At 38.4% G+C, this 25,614-nt stretch overlaps 1 protein-coding gene across 1 annotated transcript in view; it reads left to right on the forward strand.

Moving 5' to 3' along the window:
• The first annotated feature begins 7,111 nt into the window (after positions 1–7,111).
• Positions 7,112–25,614, forward strand: part of HPGDS (hematopoietic prostaglandin D synthase) — a 51,101-nt gene continuing 32,598 nt past the window's right edge. The window contains exons 1-2 of the mRNA XM_007956720.1: positions 7,112–7,244; positions 22,495–22,587. Coding sequence (XP_007954911.1) covers positions 7,112–7,244; positions 22,495–22,587 — 226 coding nt within the window. The remainder of the gene's footprint in view (positions 7,245–22,494; positions 22,588–25,614) is intronic.

Here is a 25,614-nt window from a genome sequence, read left to right on the forward strand (position 1 = left end):
TTTTAAAGAGGTCTTTTGCAGCAGATTTGTCTGGCGCAATATGTCATTTGATTTCTTGAGTGCTGCTTCCATTGGAGTTGATTGTGGATGCAAGAAAAATGAAATCCTTGACAGCTTCAACAAATTCTCCATTTATCATCATGTTGCTTATTAGTCAGTTGTGAAGATTTTTGTTTTCCTTACGTTGAGGTGTGATCCATACTGAAGGTTATAGTCTTTGATCTTCATCAGTAAGCGCTTCAGGTCCTCTGCTTTCAGCAAGTAAGTTTCTGTCATCTGCATATCATTGGTTGTTAATGAGGCTTCTTCCGATCTTGATGCCCTGTTCTTTTTCATATAGGCCAATTTCTTGGATTATTTGTTCAGCATACAGATTGAATAAGTATGGTGAAAGGATACAACACTGACATACACCTTTCCTTATTTTAAACCATGCAGTATCCCCTTGTTCTGTTTGAACGACTGACTCTTTGTCTATGTCCAGGTTCCTCATGAGCACAATTAAGTGTTCTGGAATTCCTATTCTTTGCAATATTATCCATAATTTGTTTCAATCCACACAGTTGAATGCCTGTAAAACAGAGGTAAACATCTTTCTGGTATTCTTTGGTTTCAACCAAGATCCATCTGACATCAGCAATGATACACCTCCTTCCATGCCCTCTTCTGAATCTGACTTAAATTTCTGTCAGTTCCCTGTCGATGTACTACTACAACCATTTTTGAATTATCTTCAGCAAAATTTTACTTGTACGTGATATTAATTATATTGTTAGATAATTTCTGTATTCTGTTGGATCATCTTTCTTCGAATTGGGCACAAATATGCATCTCTGTTAGTTGGTTGGTGAGGTAGCTGTCTTCCAAAGGTCCTGGCATTATAGCCTTGCAAACCCTTTGTGACAAGGAACTCTAGTGGTGCAGTGTCTAAGGCATTTGACTGCTAACCAGAAGGTTGGCAGTTCAAACTCACCAGCTACTCCATGGAAGGAAGATGGGGCAATTTACTTCTGCAAAGATTTCCTGCCTCAGAAACCCAATGGGGGTCACTATGAGTCAGAATCGACTTGATGGCAGTGGGTTAATTTATTTTTTGGGGTTTGAAAACCCTATATGGCAGTTTTATCTATCATATAAGGTCACCATGAGTCAGAATCCACTTGATACTGCAATAAAGAAATGTATAGCACGTAAAGGATGCGACCATTGTGGGATTTCCAGTGAGGAAGTGGTCAGCAAAGATTTCTTTGAGAAGCACTAATGAGTTAGGAAGCAAGCCTTGTGCGTATCTGTGAATAGGATATAATTGTACACAGCACAGGTTTTTCATTCTCCAGGAGCCTATGGTGTAAGACTTTAAAAATAAGCAAATGTGTAGCAATAAGGGCATGGAAACAACTCTAACTTTAACTTTACTGACTGTGTGCAAATGTGTTAAGTAATTTATTGACTGAGATCCTATAAAATGCCAAGAAGAACCAGGAGTCTTCGCAGGCTTGAACTGTTCAGCACACATATTTCCTTATAGGAAATAAAGGAAGAGACTTAGGTGGAAGTAAGTCAGCTCTTCTCTCATTGGCTTATGACTGACAATCACTTCGTCATATAAGCCCAAGTACAGAGATACTCTAGTGCATAGAAGACACTGGAGTCTACAGAGATAGAGTGCAAGTAAGTGATATTATTGCATGCCACAAATATAAGAAATGAAATATTCTTCACTCTTTACTTTGAGGTTTCATTTTTACTACTGTCACTGTTTTGTTAACTATTTTCACCATTGTCCTCTAACTTTGTCTCAACTGGAGCCTCTCGTATGTCCATGACCATGTGGAAATCAAATGGTAATTTCTAAAGGTAATATAGTATAGAACATTTTAAAAGATTCCTTCAAGTGGATTTTAACATAGAAACCACAATCAATGTTGTGTCTAGGATTGATGAATTCTTCTAAAATTTTGCCAAGCAATTTTCTAATGTGTGAAGAGAATTTCATTTCACAGTTCTTCGTTTTCTTCTTTTTTTTAAGGCTCAGGGATTTTATTGGTAATATTTTCTATAATTTTAAGCATATTTTGCTGACACATCTCCACGTTTTGCCTATAGTTTCAGAGATAGTTTAAGGAATTCACCCCAGATAGAGAATATGAACTCCCAAAGGATATTTCAATAATGCCTCTTGTTCTGATTTTAATGTGAAGAACCATTTAAAATAACTTTTAGTTGGTCCTTAATAGAAAAATAGGGATCCAAGCTTGTCAATTCAAAATGTATCATGCAATGTCTAACTGAAATCGGTAAATTCCTCAGTTAACAGAAGAGTCCTATATTTCTTCTTCACATATTTTATCCTACAAGGTAATTCTAACTGGTAACTTTTCCAGAATTGAACTAACACTGCCTGGGGACAATGACATGAGGGAAATCAACATTACTACCTGCTCTTGAGGTGTATTAAAGTTCTGTTATTAATGTCAATGTGTGCAAGAAGCTCCTATGTAGACAATAGCATTTCATAGCTTCATAGTCTATATAATGAGAATTCTAGTATTATTCTGTGCCAAGACATTTTCTATAGATTTTATTACTGGTCAAGTTACAGTGTGGCAAAGAACTGTTGGCAAATTCACAAATAATCTTTGTTTTTATACTTTAAATTCACAGGCCATTGCACTATTATTAGAAATATATAAAACTATGTCTGGATTGAGTATGCTTTAAGCTCCTGGTATCTTTCATTTAAGAGTTCGAATCAACCAAGGTGTTCGTGAATAAAATAAACCAAGATAAACAGCATTTAGATTTTAAAATGAATTTTGAAATGGTTAATACTTGTCTCCTTATTTGTAAAGTTTTATAGTCATCAAAATTATCCCAGAAATTCTATCCCTTTTACACTTATGTTAAATCTTTAGCAAAATGTTTAACAAATCAATTAGATATTAGCCTCTTTGCTAGAAAGTTAAGTTTGGATTATTGTCACCTTTCTGGCATACAGACTAGAATGGTTGAGACTATTCTTTACTGTGCTCTTACAGCAATATACAGAATAGAAGCTTGGTTAAAACTGAACAGATTTTATCGTGGTAGTTTGTAGTTTATCAACAGCCATGTTAAAATTGCCTCTGGGATTTAATTATTCTGCATTTCTTTTTTAATCAGTTAAACCTGTCAGTGCTAGGTAATGTGAAAAGAGCTACAAACCTTGAAGACATAAAGTACCAAGACAGACTTCAAAAACACTGTTATTTCCCATGTAAAGCATGTATTATATATTAGAAGCTAAATCTTCTATATTTAATGATTACCTTCATATGAGTTTATATATTGAAATTTCTATCTAGGGTACTTATTATTCCTCCATTCATATGGTCTTTGAGAAACTACATTTTAAACTTTTTTGAACATATTTCCAGATAGAGTTTTTATCTGTCTGCTGAATCAGGAACTTTACTTGATTTCTCTGGAGTGGAAGGAAGCCAGTGGTTAGTTTTAGGTGTAAAGGAGATCTGTAAAGCATACTTCAGGTTTTAACTTCCTGTTTCTGTGTCATTTCAGGGAATATAGGCAGCTTTCATGCATACTCTGCTTAGGCTTCTTAATACAAAATGGCAGTTGTAAGGATTCAGATACAAAGGTTAATAGGAAATAAGAGTCCAGCATGATATTGGAGTTTTCCTAGGCCAGTCAAATCATATTTAGGTCTACAATCCATCTGGATGTTATTTCTGTGTTTGATGTGAAGTGGGAGATTATCAATGTGTGTTTTCCTCTTTTGTCTCAGAAGCGCTTTAGTTTAGTTGCCTTATTCCCTACTAAGAAACCATTCTTTTCATATATGTGTGGTTCTAGTTTGAGACTCTGTGTACCTCTGTATGTCTATCCTGGAACCAATATTCCATTACCTTAATTATAAGATTTTTTTAATAGAAATATTGCTGTATGGTAAGTCAAGTTCTCTGATACTCATCTAATTTTTCTTAACTGTCTTTGGTGCTTAGCATTTCCATATGAAACTTAGGTTTGGATTTTGAATATAGACAATCATTTCAATAGTGAATAAAGATAGTTTTGTCTCTTTCTTTCCACCCTTATTATTGTTGTTAGTTGGTGTCAAGTCATTTCCAATTCATGGTGACCCTATTTGTTTGTGCAGCGTACAAGTGCTCCACGAGGTTTCCAAGGCTATAACCTTTCAGAAACACATTGCCACGCTTGTCTACCAAGGTGCCTCTGGGGGGTTCAAGCTGACACTTTTTGGCTACCATTGGGTGATTTGCCCAAGAGGGAAAGTAGCAGAAGTGACTCCAAAACCACACATTATTTTCCACCTTTCATAAGCCCGTGAATGTATTCTTCACTGAGTCCCTTGCACTGCATTTTACCGTCATCCGTTTAGTCTGTTAGTCCTACGAAATAAAGGCTTTAGCAAAATGGGATTATTGTAACAGAAATAGATTGCCGAACACAACAAGAGGATTTTTTTTTTCTTCCAGATAGTATTCTTATGCTTATTTTTATCATTTATCTCAAATTTCCTTATCTGTTTTCATTGACCATAGAAACATTTACTTGGAATTCTTTGTTTGTTTTTATATAAAAGCTTTATGCAATATGGAAACGATGTTTGGAATCAGTTAATGTTTCCAAATTTATTTCTTTTTCATTGTTATAAGAATGTATACATATAACCTGAAAATTAAAAGGCTTCAAATTAGGAATTTTGTGGCCGTATATATCAAGAAAGCTGATTTCTTACAACATAAGTCTAAACAAATCAACTTATGTTCAGTAGAAAATATAATTATGCAAATAACTACAGTAATGTGATGCTAAAGTACAGCTTCATTAATGAGTTATGACAGTTAAAATGGGGTTCTAGAAAGAAAGATAAGCATTTGTCAGATGTTCATGGATCTGTGCCAAATCTCAGATTTAAAGATATATTTGCAGAGAAAAACAGATCGCTACCAACTTCTGCTAAAACTTTTTTAATGTTCTTTACTTCAGTGAAATGTAATATAAAATTGTAATGTTTTGCAAATAACAGAAATAGAAAATCCTTTGTTTTCATTCAAAATTCAAGAAGCATATATTAATATATATATGGTATTTGACCAAAAAGACATGGACTTGTTATATGGTTAATTTTTAAAGCTGATCATAATGGACAAAAAATAAGCTTTGCCATCAAATATTAATAAGATTTTACATAAAATGATTTTCAAATAAAAACTTTAATTAGAAATGACACTTTTTCCATTTTTTCTCATTCAGAAGGCTTTTTTATCTTTCTGAAATTTAAAAGAAATAGGTCAAGATATTATTACAATTATGGTTTTCCTTTCTTAGATGGGAAGAATCCCTTAATTATGAAGACATAAAATGCTTTCTTTTTCAGAAGGAATTTTATTACTCTACATTTCTTATTTACTACTTTTATACTCTCATATCTTTCGAAACTCCACATTTCTAAGTAACTTGGAAAATAATTCCATGGTTTTGATGAGCTCTAAATTTGTTCCCCCAAGTTTGAACTTTCTGTATGCATATTTCTCCCCCAAAAGCAATTTGGGTCTATAAATCTTGGAATTTTCATTAGTTTACTCATCAATTCTTCTCTCTACAGAGAACATTCCCTCTCATATTGATATGTGTGGTATGTTCCATATTTCATTTTGGTGGGGACTGGACTTACTAATTGGAATGGTTGTGGGGCAAGAAATGATTGAATTTGGCACTCCTGTTTCTAACAAGAATACCACTTCCACTCTATACCTAGACATGAAAATCCAGGGGTCAGAGAAATTAGTTTGTTAGGAATTGCCATCACCAGTGTTATGGAGTGAATTGTGCCCCCCCCCCCAAAAAAAGAAATATGAATGTTCAAATCCCTGTACCTATAAATATGACCTAGTTTGCAAATAAGAGCTCTCTTTTGTTATATTAATGAGGTCATACTAGAGTAGGATAAGCCCTAAACCTACTCATTTCTGAGTGGAGTCTTATAAAGAAAAAAAAAAACACAAGGGGAAAATATGTGAAGGCAAACACACATGGCAGAGACATCAACAAGCCCAGGAACACCGAGGATTACCTGCACCTATTAGAAGTTGAAATAGACAAAGGACATTCCCCTAGAGCTGATGCCCTGAATTCAGATGTTTAATCTCTTGAATTTTCTTCCTCTAGTGAGAGATTTAGGAGCTCTGGTAGTGTAGTGCCTAAGGCACCTGACTGCTAACCAAAAGGCTGGCAGTTCAAACCCACCAGCCACTCCTGGGAAGGAAGTTTGGGCAATCTACTTTCATAGTGATACCGCCTTGGAAGCCCAAGGAGGGGTCGCTATGAGTCGGATCTGACTCTACTGCCGTGAGTTTGGGTTATTTTATTTATTTATTTTTATTAGTGAGAGATTTGAGGCATATGCTCACCAGTGTCCCATCCCAACAGAAGTCTAAGCTAAGACGTGTTTGTATTGGGTGCAAGCAACCCAATAAAACTCATTAGCATGGGTATAATAAGAGAACAGAGAGGAATATTTCCCTAAACCTTTGATCCTGGAGAGAAAAGCCATGGTTGGGAAAATGGTGAGGTTAACAGATTGGCATGGCTGGCTCTTATTTCTCTTGCATGTACCCAACTTCTACACAGCTATCCTCACAAACTCTGAGCTAGCTGTATCACCAAAGCAAACAAAGAAAATGATAAACACAACACACCACACGATACTAATAGTAGGGCAAAAATAACTTAAAATGGAAAGAGTTTTATTCCACTCTTTGAAGGTTGATGTGTGGGTATGCTCTTAAAATCTGAAGTACTTTTCATAAGTAAAATTTGAATTTGATTATTTCTCTGGAATGTTCTAGCTAGTGTTGAGAGAGAGGAGAGAGACAGAGAGAGAGAGAAAATCTTATTTCTATCAAGTCTTTCTTGCATGTTATTAAGATAGTGATTTATAATTTTGGTTTTGAAATATCCTCTAATATCCCCAGTTATCTAAAAAGATGTCATAAAGTTTTGAGAAAAGGCCAAAAGAAATATGTTGATACATCTCTAGAGGGTTGTTAAACTAATCCCTCCCTTTTTCTCTTTCCAGAATCATACTATGCCAAACTACAAACTTACTTATTTTAACATGAGGGGGAGAGCAGAAATTATTCGCTATATATTTGCATATTTGGACATAAAGTATGAAGACCATAGAATAGAACTAGTTGACTGGCCTGAAATCAAATCAAGTAAGTAATACAAATAAGAGTTCATGAAAATATACTTTCAGAACCTTTTGTTTTTCCTGAGGGAAATGGAAATAAAGTTTGTTTTTTTTTTAATCTCATGTAGATTTAAATTGGGAAACAGCAGTTTAGACAAAATAAATAAATGCTATATGACCCACCAAATTTACTATTACAGATGAAGGAACAAACCTCATGGAAAGAGAGTTGTTGTTGTTGTTATGTGCTGTCGAGTCAAACCCGACTCATAGTGACCCCTCCTTGGGTTTCCGAGGCAGTATCACTACAGAAGTAGGATTGCCCAACCTTCCTTCCAAGGAGTGGCTGGTGGGTTTGAACCGCCAGCCGTCTGGTTAGCAGGCAAGTGTCTTAGCCACTATGCTACCAGAGCTCCCGGAAAGAGAGTACTAAAAATAAATAAACAAACAGTATGAAACTTGGGCAGAAGAGCTGAATTAGAATACTGAGGACAATATTCCTGACAATTGGAGTAGATGGCCATAGTACAAGTATTATGTCTTGATAATATTTCAGTTATGCTACGCTAACAGAGAACTAAAACAAAATGGTGTAAATAATAAGGAAATTAATTGTATCATATAACTGAAAATACATAAGTAAGTCCAAAGTTCTTGGATCAAACGTCAAGCTAGAGGCTTTTCTCAACTCTTGCAGCTGCAAGGGCTGAGGAGCTCAAGGTTGACAGATTTCAAAAGCTGGCTTTATCCGCTTTCTTCTTTGATTTGGTAGTGTCATCAGGCTGGTAGCCAGATGTTTGCTGAAATTTCATCTTCAGAGCCTCAAAGTACAACATTGAGAAGATGAATGAGAAAAATAAGAATGGGGGGAGAGAATTTCTTCCATTAATATTCCCTGAAAAATAAAGAAAAGCTTTTCTAGAAGACTTAGCAAACCTCTCATATCTTTTTGGCTCAAAATGAGTCACATACCTATTTCTGCATCAGTTAGGTGCTCTGGTGGCATGGTGGCTAAAGCATTTGACTGCTAACCAGAAGGCTGGCAGTTCAAACCCACCAGCCACTCCTTGGAAGGAAGACTGGGCAATCTACTTCTGTAGTGATACTGCCTTGGAAACCCAAGGAGGGATCGTTATGAGTTGAATCAATTTGAAGGCAGTGAGTTTGGTTTTGGTTCATTGAAAAAGGGAGGGAAATAACCATAGAATAGTCAAGTCTACCTCTGGAATCAAGGATTGGTCACTTCTCATGAGACATGATTGTATGAGAGAGGAGTGGTTACATGAACAAAACTGGGATCATTTTGATGGGAGGAAAGAGCAAATTGTCATTGGGCAGGCAACCCAATGGAAGCATACTACTTAGCACTTAAAACACTAGGCAAGAATTAGAAATATCATTACATTTAAACAAGCAACAGGATGTGGAGTTCAGTACGTAGGAAGACATTTTCTAGATACTATGTGTCCTAGAAATTTGTTGTTGTTGTTGTTATGTGCCGTCGAGTCGGCCCTGACTCATAGCAACCCCTCCTTGGGTTTCCGAGGCAGTATCACTATGGAAGTAGGATTGCCCAACCTTCCTTCCGAGGAGTGGCTGGTGGGTTTGAACCGCCAGCCGTCTGGTTAGCAGGCAAGTGTCTTAGCCACTATGCTACCAGAGTTTCTAGTGTCCTAGAAATAGTAACTAAATATTTTAAAAAAAAAAATCACTGTCATCTAGTGGATTCAACTCATAGTGACCCCTCCTTGGGTTCCGAGGCAGTATCACTGTGGAAGTAGATTGCCCAATCTTCCTTCCCAGGAGTGGCTGTTGGGTTTGAACTGCCAGCATTCTGATTAACAGTCAAATTCTTTAGGCTCTATGCCACCAGAGCTTCTAACCAAATATTAACTACTTTAAATGTCTAAAATCTACATTTTCATGGCTTAATTATTGCAAATGTATGTAAAGATGAAGAAAACACTATTGAGCAAGAATAAGTCGTATCATGATAGATACAGACTCAATTTCATTTAATTTTCCTAGGACCTCTACATGTTCTTATTTTATAGTTCTTATTTTATCGTTTTTATTTTATAGTTGAGACAGCTAAAGCTTACACAGGTTAGATAATTTCTCCAGATTCACAACTCAACCAAGATAGAGCTCAGTTTTAAACCAAGGTCAATTTAATTCCATAGCCCAGTTCTTTCCAGTAGACAATGTTTACTCCCTTAGTTTTAAAAATAAGTAAATAATAGTGGCAATGGCAATAAAACTATGATAATTGGCACCTTAACAATAAGTATTGCCACATACCTTCTAGAAGCATGATTTGCTAAAAAGTTATTGAATACAACAACCTCTCTTTCCCTCATCAGAGGACCCACCCCTGGTGGAATAGAGTATCTGTGATGATTAATGTTAAGTGCCAATTTGTCTAGGCTATGATTTTCAGCAGTTTGGTAGACACTGGACTGATTGCCCTTCCATAGCAAAAAACGAAACTACTGTGGTCGAGTCAAATTCGACTCATAGAGACCCATCCTTGAGTTTCTGACACAGTATCTCTATGGAAGTAGATTGCCCAATCTTCCTGACGAGATGTGGCTGGTGGGTTTGAACCACCAGCCTTCTGGCTAACAGTCAAATGCCTTAGGTACTATGCTACCAGAGTTCTCAATATAATATAATGACCTTCCATTCTGTGATCCAATGTGAGCAGTTATTCAGATAAAAGCCAAACAGTTTCCTTGAAAGCATGGCCTGCACCCAATATATATGGATGTATGACAAAGTTTACTCTTTCTCCACCCTGCATCCAACTTGTCATCTTCTGACCTCTGCTTCTTGGAATGTGAGCCAGCATACCTCCACCTGACCTGTTGATTTTATATCCATCAGCCCCTGCAAATATGCGAGTCAGGAAAAGCCTCTAGCCTGACACCTGTTGTATTTGGGACTTGCCATCCTCCATAACTGCATAAGCCATTTCCTTAAAATAAACCTCTCTATATCTCTGTTTTTTCATATCTGTGGTAGTGTAGTGGCTAAGGCACTTGACTGCTAACCAGAAGGCTGGCTGTTCAAACCCACCACCCACTCCTCGGAAGGAAGGTTGGGAAATCTACTTCCATAGTGATACCGCCTCGGAAACCTAAGGAGAGGTCTCTATGAGTTGGGTCCAACTCAACTGCACATAACAACATATTTATTTTAATATGTATTTCATTAATTTTAAGACACCAACTTATTCTTGTTCTGATGAAAATTTCCTATTAATATCCAAACTTTTCTTCTGATAATAGAACTTATATGTGAGATTTTAAGACTATGGACATAAAATAGGTGAAAATTACCTGTATCTGTTAATTATTTAATTGCATTATGAAGGACAGCAACAGATGCTGAAATAGTATTACATTAATTACCTAGGGCTGCCATAACAGAAATACCACAAGTAGGTGACTTTAAAGAATAAAAATTTATTTTCTCACAATTTTCAAGGTTAAAAGTTCCAATCAAGGCCTTAGTTGTGTTAATTCCTTCCATAAGCCTTTCTCTTAGTTTCTTGCGTTTGCTCTCAGTGCTTGACAGGCCTTAGCATTTGTGTTCCCCCGTGTGTGTGTGTGTGTGTGTGTGTGTATGCTTCCATGTCTATTCTCGTCTTTTTATAATTCAGAAATTATTAAGTTTACGATCCTCTGTACACTGATATGGGAGCTCTGGTGGTGTAGTGCCTAAGGCATTTGACTACTAACCAGAAGGCTGGTGGTTCAAACCCAACAGCCACTCCTCGGAAGGAAGGTTGGACAATCTACTTCCATAGAGATACTACCTCAGAAACCCAAGGAGGAGTCACTATGGGTTGCAATCAACTCAGGGGCAGTGAGTTTTTTTTTTTTTTAATATAATGATATGGCCTCTTTAACATAACAAATGAAAACATTATTTCCAAACAGGATCACATCCACATGTACAAGGATCAGGAATTTTATTCAAGTCATAAAACCCATGCACTGACATTCAGTCTATTCTGAATCATGTTGTTGTTGTTGTTATGTGCCCTCGAGTCGGCCCCGACTCATAGCGACCCCTCCTTGGGTTTCCAAGGCAGTATCACTACAGAAGTAGGATTGCCCAACCTTCCTTCCGAGGAGTGGCTGGTGGGTTTGAACCACCAGCCTTCTGGTTAGCAGTCAAATGCTTTAGCCACTATGCTACCCTTTTTAGGACAGAGTACAACTGCCCCATAGGGTTGCCAAGGCTATAAATCTTTATGGAATCAAATTGCCTCCTCTTTTTTCCAGGAAAGGGCTGGTGGGTTCCAGCTGCCAACCTTTTTGTTAGCAACCAAATGCTTTAGCCACAATACCATCAGTTGTTGTTGTTGTTGTTGTTGTTATGTACCCTCGAGTCGGCCCCGACTCATAGCGACCCCTCCTTGGGTTTCCAAGGCAGTATCGCTACGAAAGTAGGATTGCCCAACCTTCCTTCCGAGGAGTTCCCTCAATTCATAAAAAGTATATATAAAAAATTCAGCCTTTTTGTTTTCAAAGATAAATTTCTTGAGTTCTTCATACCTTATTCTACCTTGACTTTGCATTTTTTATTGAGAATGGAATCATATCATTCTCTTAATATTTTTACAGGTTCTTAAGATGTGACAATCTACTTCTGTAAAGATTTAGAGCCTTGGAAACCCAATGGGGGTTGTTATGAGTTGGAATTGACTTGATGGCAGTGGGTTTTTTCTTTTTTTTCTTAGAATTGACAGAGATCTTAAAGTTTGTGATGGTTAAGATACAATTTCAAATGTTTTAATAGAGAACAAGAAAATGGCTTATAGAGAATAGAAGTTTATTTGTTTTGCATAGAAGCCTAAGATGGCATGGTAGTTCTTCTCCATGAAGTTTTCAAAGAATAGTCTACTTCTTCCTCATTGATCTGCTACCCCTTGTGGGTTGCCTTATTCTCACAGTGTAAGATCATTCACTCTCCTTCCACATTCTAGCTCATGGGAAGTTTAAAACAGCATGACCAGGAAGTTGCACACTTTATGTCTTCTCACATCCCTTGACAAGAAATTAGGCACATGGTCACACCTTACACTAAGAGTGGCTTGGAAACATACACTTTGCTGTGGGTGGTCTTTTGCCAAGCTAAAAATCCAGAGTTTTATAAAGAAGATGAGAATATATTTTGGGAGGTATTTTCTACTACAAATGTGAGGTAGTCAATGTCATACTTAGGAATGCTCTTTAGTGTTTGAAACCCTCCACAACATCCCTTCTGATAGAATCAAGAACTAACTAAACCTCTAATCAGCACATTCCCTCATTGGATACGTCTATTAAAAAATTACATTTTTTTTCTCCTGAAACCTTAATAACAATAATGTACTTACCAAAAAAAAAAAAAAAAAAAAAAAATCCTAATAAACCCCCACAAGGACAAAGAAATCAAACTTGAAAATAATAACACAAAATTTGGAAGCTAGAAACCAAGTCAACACTGGTAAAGTGACTTAGTAGTCTACTGAAACTCAAACATAAACCTAGAGGAGAAAATGACAAGCCGAATCACTCCAGATATTGCCAAAGAGATTCAGGAATTAGTGTTGTTTTTGTTAGGTATTGTTGAGTTGGTTCCAACTCATAGTGACCCTATGTACAATAGAATTAAACACTGCCCAGTCCTGCACCATCCTCACAGTTCTTGCTATGTTTGAGCTCATTGTCACAGCCACTCTGTCAATTCATTTCATTGAAGGTCTTCCTCTTTTTTGCTGATTCTCTATTTTACTAAGCATGATTTCCTTCTCCAGAAACTGATCCTTCCTGATAACATGACCGAATATGTGAGACAAATTCTCATCATTTGAGGTGGTAGGTAAGGTTGTGTGTCAGCTTGACTTGGCTGTGGCTTTGAGTGGCTGGGAAGCTGGATGTAGTTATTCCCCATGATGAAATTGTAATTACCTCCATGGTGGAATATGCTATGAAAAGCTAAGTAGTTGCCTTCTGGGTGTGGCCTTCCTCCAGTATGTAAGGAGAAGCTTTGAGGAAGATCTCTAGCTTTTTGGCACAATTGGATCCTGCATTTGGTGGAGACTTTCTCTCCAGTTCCTGGACTTGAACCAGTGGCCTACCATGTTGCCTCCTGGAATTGTGCCATTTTGCCTGTTGATCTTGTGTTCATCAGCCTCAGCAGCCTGTAGCTGCCTGAGTTATAAAAAGCCTCTATCTTCAATCCACCTGGAATAAGAAGCAGAGCTGAAGCCCAAAGTCAAGAGGCCTTTGCTTAGCCCCTAGAACTGGGACTCTGAATTTTGACTTTTAACCTCCTAAACTGTAAGAGAATAAATTTCTGTTTGTTAAAGGCATCAGCTCATGTTATTTCTGTTATAGCAGCACTAGAGAACCAAGATACCATGTGAACTTCTAAGAAACATTCTGGCAGTACTTCTTCCAAGAAAAATTTGTTTATTCTTTTGACAGTCCATAGTATATTCAATATTTTTCACCAACACCATAATTCAAATGCATCAAGTCTTCTTCAGTCTTCCTTATTCATTGTTCAGTTTTGCATGCATATGAAACAACTGAAAATACCATGGCTTGCATCAGGCACAACTTAGTCTTCAATGTGACATCTTTGCTCTTTAATACTTGAAGGAATTCTTGTACAGCATATTTGCCCAATGGTGTATGTTTGACTTCCTTACTGTTCCTTTCATGAGTATTGATTATGGATCCAAGTTAAATGAACCCTTAATAACTTCAATCTTTTTTCAACTTGTTATGATGTTGCTTATTGGCCGAATTATGAGGATTTGTTTTTTTTCTATATGTTGAGATGTAATCTATGCCATTGGTTCTTGATCATACACTACCTTCTGAAATGGTTGAATGTTGACCGATTCTTTTTGGCACAGTGACTCTGTATTTCTTCAATCTTTTGAATCTTCATGAATTGTTCAATATTTTACCCATAGAAACCTTGAATATTCCAAATTGAGGCTTCAACTTTTTTCTTCAGTTCTTTCAGCTTGAGCAATGCTGGGTGTGTTTTTCCCTTTTGGTTTTCTAACTCTAGGTCTTTGCGTATTTCATTATACTTTGTCCTCTTGAGCTTCCCTTTGAAATGTTCTGATAAGCTCTTTTCTTCATTGTTTCTTATATTCACTTGAACTATCCTATGTTCAAGAGCAAGTTTCAGAGGTCTTTTCTTTCTTTCTTGTCTTTTTAATGACTTTCTGCTTTCTACATATATGATGTTCTTGATGTTATCTCACAACTAGTGTGGTCTTCAGCCATTGGTGTTCAATGCATCAAATCTATTCTTCAGATAGTCTCTAAATTCAGGTGGGATATACTCAAGTTTTGGGAGCTCTGGTGGCATAGGGAGCTCTGGGGGTGTAGTGACTAAGGCATTTGACTGCTAACCAGAAGGCTGGTGGTTCAAACCTACTAGCTGCTCCTCAGAAAGAAGATTGGGTAATCTACTTCCCTAGAGATACTCCCTTGGAAACCCAAGGAGGGGTCGCCATGAGTTGAAATTGACTTGATGGCAGTGAGTTTGGTGTTTTTGGTTTATAATCAAGTTTGGATTTTGGCTCTGTGAACTTGTGTTAATTTTCTTCAGCTTCAACTTGAATTTACACATGAGCAATTGATGTTTTGTCTCACAGGCAGCCCCTAGCCTTGTTCTGACTGATGATATTGAGCTTCTCCTTTGCTTCTTTCCATGGACATAGTCTATTTGATTCCTGTGTATTTCATCTGGTGAGATCCATGTATATAGTTGCCATTCATGTTGAAGAAAAGGTATTTTCAGTTAATAAGTAGTTGATCTTGAAAAAGTCTATCATGCATTCTCTGGTGTCGTTTCTGTACTTTCCAACCACCCATTTTTCTTCTTTGTTTCAAATTTTCACATTCTCACCACCAGTAATCACCAGCACATCTTGATTGCATGTTTGATGAGTTAACAGTGCAGAAGCTGATAAAAGAAAAAAAAAAAAAAAACCTTCAGTTTCTTCTTCTGTGGCTTTAGTGCTTGGTGCATAAATTTAAATAATAGTTGTATTATTTGGTGTTTCCTTATAGGCATATGGATATTATTCTATCACTGACAAGGTTGTACTTCAGAATAGATTTTGAAATGTTCTTTTTGACAATGAATATGATATCATTCTCTTTAGAATGGCCAGTACCAGTCCATTTCAGCTCACTGATGCCTAGGATATAGGTCTTTATGTTTTTCATTTAATTTTTTTCTTTTTACAATTTCCAGTTTTTCTAGATTCATACATTCCTTGGTCATGATAATTAATGGATATTTCCAGCTGTTTCATCTCATTTTGTGTTGTGCCACATCAGCAAATGAAGGGCTTAAGGCTTTATTCCATCCACATCATTAATGCCAACTCTTCTTTGAGGAGGCATTACTTCTCCAGTCATATTTTGAGTGTCTTTCAGGCTGAGGAGTTCATCTTCTGGGCCCATGTTTGACTCTGTTTTGCTGTTATTAATAAAGTTCTGACTTGTCAATTTTTCTTTCAGAAGTAGACTGCCAAGTTCACAGTCTGTCTTAGTCTAGAAATTCTGCTGAACCCCACCCACCAAAGATGATCCTTCTGGTATTTTAAATACCAGTAGCAAGGAGAGGTCGTTATGAGTCAGGTTTGACTCGACGGCACATAACAACAACAACAACAACAAAGCATAGCTTCCAGCATCACAGAAATATTCAAGCCACCACAGTATGACAAACAGACAGACAAGTGGTGGCAGGTATTAATAGCAACAGATAACTCAAAAAGCTGAGCTGATAGAGAATTGAGTGGAAGAATGTAAAGCAACAGTATGACCACCAAATCCCTTGTCTGCCTAGAAAAAACATAGCAGTTACTCTCAGGAAGAGATGGCCCAGGGGATTCTAGGACACCAAGGATGTCTGATGATGAGATTCAATATGTGACTAGAACTAAATGGTGAGGACCATTGCCCTATTCCTCTTCTCTACAATCAGAATGTTGCAACCATTCTAATAGTGTATCTCAGGCAGAAATTGGACAAATTTTCTCTAGGGAGCTGACCAGCCCAAGATAAATATTTAACAGATACTGAGCAAATGGAGGACTTTCGATGAAATGGTCCAGCCCAATCAGTTGGCAAGCCCCTGCGATGCACACTGAGCTTCCAGTTAGCTTTTACCATTAAAAACAGGAATGGCAAGCCAAAAATCAATAGACTTTGAGAGAAACCTCTAATATGAAATAGTTAACCAAAGAACTAAAAAAAAAAAAAACAAAAAAACAAAAAAAAAAAACTCACTGCCATCGAGTCAATTCTGATTCCTAGAGACCTCCTTTGGGTTTCCAAGGCAGTAAATCTCTATGGAAGTAGATTGCCCAGTCTTCCTTCTGCAGAGTGGCTGGTGGGTTTGAACTGCCAATCTTCTGGCTAGCAGTCAAATGTCCTAGGCACTATACCACCAGAGCTCTTTAAACAAAGAACTAGGGGGAAAATACTGAAGAAAACAAAATTATGTAGGGAAAATAAAATTTTGGGAATATTAAAATCCTCAGAGAGAAAAGAGTTTTAAACATGAAGAGGAACAGGATGCTATAAAAGATATGTTCAGAGAAAAAAGAGTTCTTGAAAATTAAAAGTATGATAGAAGTACAACAAATCTATAAAATGATGACAAATGAAGAAATCACCTAGGAAGTAGAACAATGGGATTTAAAAAAAAAAGGAAAGGAAAATAAGAAAAGAAAGATAAGAAAACTTATGGATCAATCAGTTTAGAAGGTTTAACTTCTGAATGAAATTCTAGGAAGAGAGAAGAGAAAATAGAAGGGAGGCAAACTTTTTAATGAATCTTCCTTATACATAATTCTGGCATCTTGTAGCTTTCATACACTGGTCTTACATGTATCATTATAATCCAGGAAGAACAGATTATTCCTTCTTTCACATGCAAATATTTGAAGAAACACAGTATCTTTAAGACATCATAGGAAAAAGGCCACTGCTGTGTGGTCAGTCCAATAAAATAATCTGATCATAGGAAAAGGTGTTAGGCAGACTTCAGCCCTAGTGAATTTATGTATTCACGCTCATACTTCGATATCAATTTAGTAACTTCCTTGATTGTTTCTCTGATCCTCACTAATTTTCAGTCCAACCCACCTACCCTTGACGTTCTTTATAATAAATGTATATTACTTTGTGATGAGGAACCAATGTACAATTTATAGATAAAATATTAATATGATACCAGTTGTGGCTCTGTACTATACTTGTATAAACCTATTTGCCATGGTTATGGATTGAATTGTGTCCCCAATAAATATGTGATGTAAATCCTAACCTCTATGCCTGTGATAATAATCCCACTAGAAAATAGGTTTTCTTTGCTGTTACTGAAGCAGGATTCAGGGATTTGAGCCAGTTCATTTTGGCTCAACCCCCTGCTGAGAATTTGCATTTCCACCTCAGATATACTGAATCAGAATCTACATTTTAACAAGATCCTCAAGTGACTCTCATGTACACATAGGAATCACTTGGGAATTGTTTTGGTTACGTAGTGCCACTCTGACAAGAATATACCACAAATGGAATAGCTTTAACAAACAGGAGTTTATTCTCTTACAGTTTGGAGGCTTTAAGTCTGAGTTCAAAGTGCCAGGTTCTAGGGGCTGTGTGAAAGCCCCTTGACCTTGGGCTTCAGCTCTGCCTCTTGCTCCCAGTCCACTGAAGCTAGAGGCAGCTCTTCATTCAGGCAGCTACTGGCTGGTGAGTCTAACAAGCCCAAGGCCGACAAATAACATGGCACATTCCCGATGTTACCAAACCACATGACAGACCATTAATTCAAGTCCATTGTAAGTCCCAAGGTCAGCAGAGCATGGCTAGCTGCTGAACAATGACACCACTACATGCAGGGTCCAAGCATGCCATAAGCTAGAGACTATCCCCAAGGCTTCTCCTTATGTACAGGAAGAAGACCACAAAGGCAGCTACTCAGCTGCTTGTGGTAGATCACACCATGGAGTTGATTGTCAGTCTCATCATGGGGAATGACTACCTCTAGCTGCCCAGCCACTCAACCAGGCCCAGCCAAGTTGACATACAAATTTAACTACCACAATTCCACCCCTTGTCACCTTGGCACCTGTACAGATCTTCATTGGATGGCATCTGTACAGATCTCCTTCACTGGGTGGCTCCAGTCCCCTTGATCCTGAGTGGCAACCTCATCCCATTGGTCTGGCAGGCCCCTTTCATCTCCCTCTTGGGCATGGTAGCCCTGCCCCCTCACTCTAGGGCAGCTGCTATGGCTCCATCCCACTGGCCCACATGAACGAGCAGCCCCACACTCCAGAACCAAGTTGGTGAAGGTCTAACTCTTTGAAACCTAGGGAGCTATGGTGATTCCACCCCAAAAAACCACGGGCCTATCCTCTGGGGCTGAATCTCTCAGCTTCTGCTGATTAATGCCTGAGGGCAACCCAATCTTTCTGTCCAAAGGACACTTAGCTTTCTTGCTCCATGGGCCGGCCAACCTGCTACTCCATCTCGTGCTGGTCTCTTCACCAATTAATGCCTGAAGGCAACCCACTGCACCAGGAAACCAGCTACTCAATGGCACCTGGCTTTCTCCTCTGTGGGCTGGTAAGCCTGTTGCTGTTTAATGTCAGTCTCTGGGCTCTGCTACTGTTGTCTTTCATGCTGGTCTCTCTGCTGGTATCTCTCTGCCAGTCTCTTGGCACTGCTCTTGCCGTCTCCCAGGCTGAATGCCAGGGTCTCTCTGCCAGGGTCTCGGGTCAAGGATGCATTCCACTCCTGTTTCCACATTTTAGGTATCTTTCAGAGCAGCACCCCACTCTCTCAGTACCATATTCTGTTCTGGTTACCTAGTGCTGCTCTGACAGGAATATATACCACAAATGGGATGGCTTTAACAATCAGAAGTTTATTCTCTTACAGTTTGGAGGCTTTAAGTCTGAGTTCAAAGTGCCAGGCTCTAGGGACTGTGTGAAAGTCCCTTGACCTTGGGGTTGTTAGCTTCAGCAGCTAGTAGCTGCCTAAATGAAGAACTGCCTCTAGCTTCAGTAGGCTGGGAACAAGAAGCAGAGCTGAAGACCAAGGTCAAGAGGCTTTCACCCAGCCCCTAGAGCCTGGCACTTTGAACTTGGCTTAAAGCCTCCAAACTGTAAGAGAATAAACTAGTGTTTGTTAAAGCCATCCCATTTGTGGTATATGCTTGTCAGAGTGGCACTAGGTAACCAGAACAGATTCTCATGTACACCTAGGAATCACTTGGGAATGTATAAGAATTCTTGTGTGTTTGTAAGAATCACTTGACATCTTGTTAAAATGTAGGTTCTGATTCAGTATACCTGAGATGGAAATGCAAATTCTTAGCAGGGGGTAGAACCAGAATGAACCTGTTTTATGCCCTGGTAGGATTAGCATAGGGTGTATCTTGAGTCAATCTCTTTTGAGATATAAAAGTGATTAAACCAGCAAGCAAAGATACAGACATGGGAGAGGATAGACACAAGCCACATGAAGATCACCCAGGAACACAACCTTAGAAGAGAAAAAGAACTTCCTCCAGAGCCCAGAGAGAGAAAGCCTTTCCCTAGAGCTGGCACCCTGAATTCAAACTTCTAGCCTCCTGAACTGTGAGAAAGTAAATTTCTGTTTGTTAAAGCCATCCACTTGTAGAATTTCTATTACAGCAGCCCTAGATAAATAAGACAGCACCTTACTGTATAATTCAAGTAGTCCTGCATCAAAATAAGATATTGATTAAACACTTCACTATAACTCAGTATGTAAATCAAACTATCGATATTCATCAAACTATGATTTTGAAGAATAATTATTATAGTCTGAGAATTAGGTCACAAAAAAATTAATGAAACTTAGAAAGCCTGTTTTTTAAGTTAAAAAGTAAGTATATGAAATAATATATCATGTAACATGTAGCTAATATAGAATATGCTATATCACTAGACTCAGAAGGAAGATGGGGCAATCTACTTCTGTAGTGATACCCCAAGGAGGGGTTGCTATGAGTCAGGTCCAACTCGACGGCACATAACAACAACAACAATATCACTAGAAACCTGGCTGTAGACCCGGTTCTGTCACTATTTCTAATTCTATAGCAAATCTTTGAGCAATTTCTCTTTCAAAACTTAGAAAATAGAAAGTTTCTACTAGATGGTGACTAATGAGACTTTCAGAATAAATATTCAAGAATTTCATAGCCTAATATTCTCCATGAACAATTCCTTCCTTTGCCATGAGAGCAGAAGAACTGGATGGTGCCTGGCTACCATTATTGAATGTTTTGATCTAAGATTCTGTAGAAGAACCCTGATCAAAAGGGAGAAAATGCACAATGGGATTTCTAATTCTCATGGAATCCAGATATTCTAGATCCATGGAGGCTAGATGAGCCCCTGAAACTATTACCCTAAGATAATCTTTAGACCTTAAACCAAAAATATTTCCTGAAGTCTTCTTGAAACAAAATAATAGTTTAGCTTAACTAGTAAACAATGTCTACCCTAGCATTGTGCTCTTTTAAGAACTGTATGGGATCAAATTGACAACAGCAACAGAAAAGATTAGATAGGAAATTTGGGACAACCACCAGTGGTTCTTTTTTGTTTCCAACTTTTGCATTCCAGTCATCAGTGATAATTAACACATCTTGATTCCATGTTTGGTCAATTTCAGACTGCAGAAGTTGATAAAAATCTTCAATTTCCTCATCTTTGACTTTGGTGCGTAAATTTGAATAACAGTAGTTATTCAAACTTATTTTACCAGTTATTAACTGGTCTGCCTTGTGGACATATGGATATTATCCTATCACTGACAGCATTGTACTTCAGGACAGATCTTGAAACATCCTTTGCAATGATGAATGCCACACCATTCCTCTTCAAATTGTCATTCCCGGCATAGTAGATCATATGGTTGTCTGACTCAAAATGGCCAAAACCTGTCCGTTTCAGATCTTTAATGCCTAGGATATCAATCTTTATGTGTTCCATTTCATTTTTGACAACTTTCAATTTTCCTAGATTCATATTTTGTACATTCCATGTTCCAGTTATTAATGGATGTTTGCAACTGTTTCTCCTCAGTTTGAGTCATGCCACATCAGCAAATGGACATCCCGAAAGATTTAATTTACCCATATCATTAGGTTGGTTCTACTCTGATGAGGCAACTCTTTTCCAGTCGTACCTTGAGTGCCTTCTGACCTAAGGGGCTTGTCTTCCTGTGCTGTATCGGACAACATTTCCAGGCTATTCATAAAGTTGTCCAGTAATGTATCAGACAGTGTTTCCCTGCTATTCATAAGGTTTTCCCTGGCCAATTCTTTGAGAAGTGGATGGCCTCTTCTTTCTTCCTAGTGTGTCTCAGTTCTTCCTAGTCTTGAAACCTGTGTACCATCTGCAACCCTGCTGGCTTTTGAAACACTGGTGGCACAGCCACAAGCCTCACAGCAACACACAAACCACCACAGGATGACAAAGTGACAGACAAGTTCATCTCCTTTAGATGCTGGAAAACTCTCTACCCTCCCTTTACCTAGTTCCTACCCGGATCCTGCTGCTTTGTCATCCTTGGCGGTTCCCTCCCTTTCCTGCCTGGGAGGTTGGGTCCTGTCTCCCAACAGCAAACATGGCAGGCTGCTAAATGAAGACCCAGCAACATGCAGGGTCCAACTGTGCCAAAAGGCCTCAATGCTTCTCCTTATAAAATGGAAGCAGACTACACACTAAGACAGGTACTCAGCTGCTCCAGTAGATTCCACCGTGGAGTTGATTGCCATTCTTACCATGGGGAATAACTACAACCAGCTGCCCAGCCACTCAAAACCAGGCCCAACCAAGTTGATACATAACCTTAACTATCACAGAGGGTGAGAATGGTTGAACAACTTGAAGAATATAATCAATGTCACTGAATTTTACATTTAGAAATTGTTGAATTGGTATATGTTCTACTGTGTATATTCTCAAAATGACAACAAATAAAATATATATTTTTTTAAAGTATAATAAGAATTGCCTAGGGTCTGGCGTTAAAATGTAGATTCCGATTCAGTATATTTGGGGTGGAAATGCAAATTCTCAGCAGGGGTATCAAACCAGAATAAACTAGTTCAAAGCCCTGTTACTAACAAAGGTATTATAACTCTTGGCTTTGCTATGGAAGTTGATTATTTATTTGTTTTATTTTAAGCTCTTCCATTTGGCAAAATTCCTGTTTTAGAAGTCGATGGTCTTACCCTTCACCAGAGTCTAGCAATAGCAAGATACTTGACCAAAAACACAGGTAAAATGTTTATTGTGTTTAAAAGTTTTTAATAAAAATAATACATTATATATTCAATATTAATTAGTTTATTATTGAACATGCGGTGGAAAAAAGGGAGTCCCTGACAGGTGTAAGCAATTAAGAACCCAGCTACTTCCTGGAAGTTTGGCAGTTTGAGTTTACCCAGAGGTGTCTAAGAAGAAAGGCCTGGTGATCTAGTTCAGAAAAATCAGCCTCGGAAAATGGATTACAGTTCTACTCTGACACGCATGGGGTTGTCATGAGTTGAAGTTGACTTGACAGAAACTGGTTTGGTTTGGTGCAAAGAAAAATGGAATTAAATGTTAGAAAAGTCTAAATACACCATATTTATCAGGTTCCATAAATTCCTTAATTAATTTTATGCTGTCCACTGACCCCCTTCTGCCCCATACCTCCTTGGCTCTGTCCCAAGCCTTTATTGAAATTTAGCTGAAAAACTGGAAAAGTATGTCTCACCCCAAAACTTTTACAAGTATATGTATCACAAGTTATTAGAGAAGATAAGCTAACAGGAAATGCATGTGGAAGTTGAAATTCCTCTGACTATTAAAATCATGTTCTTCATGATGTCCTTCATCCAAGTCCTGCTAAAAAATAAGTCTTTTTTGCTGGGTCTGAGTGTCATCTGAGACATCCTCAAATGAGTGGTTGACTTCTGGGTTGTTCTGTTTGTGGATGTACCCCATAGCATTAATGAAGAGAAATAATAATAATAAAAATAAACTGTCCTGGTTACCTCGTGTCACTCTGACAAGAATATACCACAAATGGAATGGCCTTAAAAAACAGGAGTTTGTTTATTCTCACAATTTGGAGGCTTTAAGTCCAAGTTCAAAGTGCCAGGTTCTAGGGGCTTGGTGAAAGCCCCTCAACCTTGGGGTCCAGCTCTGGCTCCTGCTCTTGGTCCACTGGAGCTAGAGGCATTTCTTCACTCAGACAGCTGCTGGCTGCTGAGGCTGAAAAGCCCCAAGGTTGACAAGCAAAAAGGCACAGTCCCGATGTTATCAAACCACACGGCAGACCATTAACTTAAGTCCATTATAAGTCCCAAGGTCGGCAGAGCATGGCAGGCTGCTGAGCAAAGACACGGCTACATGCAGGGTCTAAGCATGCCATAGGCTGGACACCATTCCCAAAGCTCCTGCTTATATATGGGAAGCAGACCACATACCCAAAGGCAGCTACTCAGCTGCTCCCAGTAGATTGCACCGTGGAGTTGATTACCAGTCTCATCATAAGGAGTACTGCATCTGGCTGCCCAGCCACTCAACCAGACCTAGCCAAATTGACACAAAAACTTAACTACTACATAAACCTAATTCTGTTCTTTGCCTGATGCCCTTTCTCCATCCGGTATTTCACTGTCTTCTTTTCTCTCCTCTCACATTCTTTTTAAATAAAAAGTCACTTTTGGCTTCTTTGAAAGCCCCTTGCTTTCTAATTAATCTACAAATCACCATTCCTTTACCTCACCTATCACTATCACTATCCAACTCACTATCACTATCACTGGAAGCAAGACTGGGCAATCTGAGGAGTTCCAGCAAGATGGCGTACTAGGCAGAAAGACTGCACAGACCCTCTTCAACAAAGAAAAGGGAAACCAATTAACACAAGCACAGAAGATAATCTTGGACCCCTGAGCCTTGAAGGGAAGGATATAGAAGTGGACTAAACCCCAACTAGCAGAAGGATTTGAGTGAAAATACAAAAAAGGAGACGGACGGAGTTGTGGTCTGGCAGCAATCCTGAGCAATCCTGATGGCACAGACAGCTTGGAGATTCCTGAGTGCTGGTAGGACCTAAGAATTAACCTAAAAATCACCCTGCTAGCCAGGGACTGCACGCAGGGCTGTGAATGGTGGCTGGGGAACAAACGGAGAAGGTGAAGAGAAAGGTGGGCTGAACTATGGACTTTTGCCGGTCCAGAAGGTGCCGCCATTTTGAAGGTTTAAAAAGTGGCTTGACTATTTTGGATATTTAAAGAGACAGTGCTCTCGTAGATTCCTGGGGCTTAATAACACGTTCTGCTTTCCAGTAACCCCAAGGACACTCAGGACCTGCAAGACTGAAAAGGTACAAGATTCCTCTTGTTACTCTTATATCCCACACCTACTTGGTGAAGAGAAGTGTGGCCATCCCCCACCCTCACCTACCTTCTGGGCACACAGGAAGTCCATCACAGTCTGTGTGTTCAGACAGAGCCTGGGTGCCCTGCCCTGTCCTCCACCGATTTTTTTTCTCTCTCTTAATCTTAATCTTCTTACTCTTCCCTTACCAGGCCCTAGTTTTCAGCATTTTTTCTTTTCCCTTTGCCTGGTTGAAATTTTTTATTTTTTTAAGGTTTTTTTTTTTTTTCTTTTTTCTTGTGATTAACCCTATTCCCTATTTTTCTTTTTGCACATTTCCCATTTTTTTCTTTATTATTCTCCTTCCCTACTTTTGTTTTTCTTAGTGCCCTATCCCCAGATATTGCAGGTTGTCTTGTTTTTTCTCCTTTTTTTCCCTTTTTTCTTTTTTCAGTTACTATTCCTGTGTGATTTCATGGTGTGTTTTTCATCCATATGCTATTATTTTTTTATGGTTATTCAATTTTAATTTGTGTCTAACTGAGTGGGAGACAACAACAGTCTCCATAAGACACAACTACACCCACATCTCCTGCAACTTCACTTACTGAGTGAGAGCCACTAACTCCTTCTCCACCAATGGGCCAATGATTAAAAAAAAAAACACCAAGAAGAGCCTGAATCACCCTTGGCTACTCTTCACAAACCGTTAACAGAGATCGAAATACAACAATGTCATGATGCCTCGGAGACAACAGACCATCACAGTCCACACAAAAAAGCAGGATAAAGTGCAGAAACAAGGGAACAGGATACAGACACAGAACACATCCCTGAGGAAGAAGCAACATTGGAACTCTCTGATAAGGAATTCAAAAGAATTATCTTTAGGTATCTTCAAAGGATTGAGAGACAGACCAAAGAAAACACAGGA

Source organism: Orycteropus afer, unplaced genomic scaffold (genome assembly GCF_000298275.1).
Source record: "Orycteropus afer afer isolate SDZICR_OR568_19922 unplaced genomic scaffold, OryAfe1.0 scaffold00652, whole genome shotgun sequence".
Lineage (NCBI taxonomy): Eukaryota > Metazoa > Chordata > Mammalia > Tubulidentata > Orycteropodidae > Orycteropus > Orycteropus afer.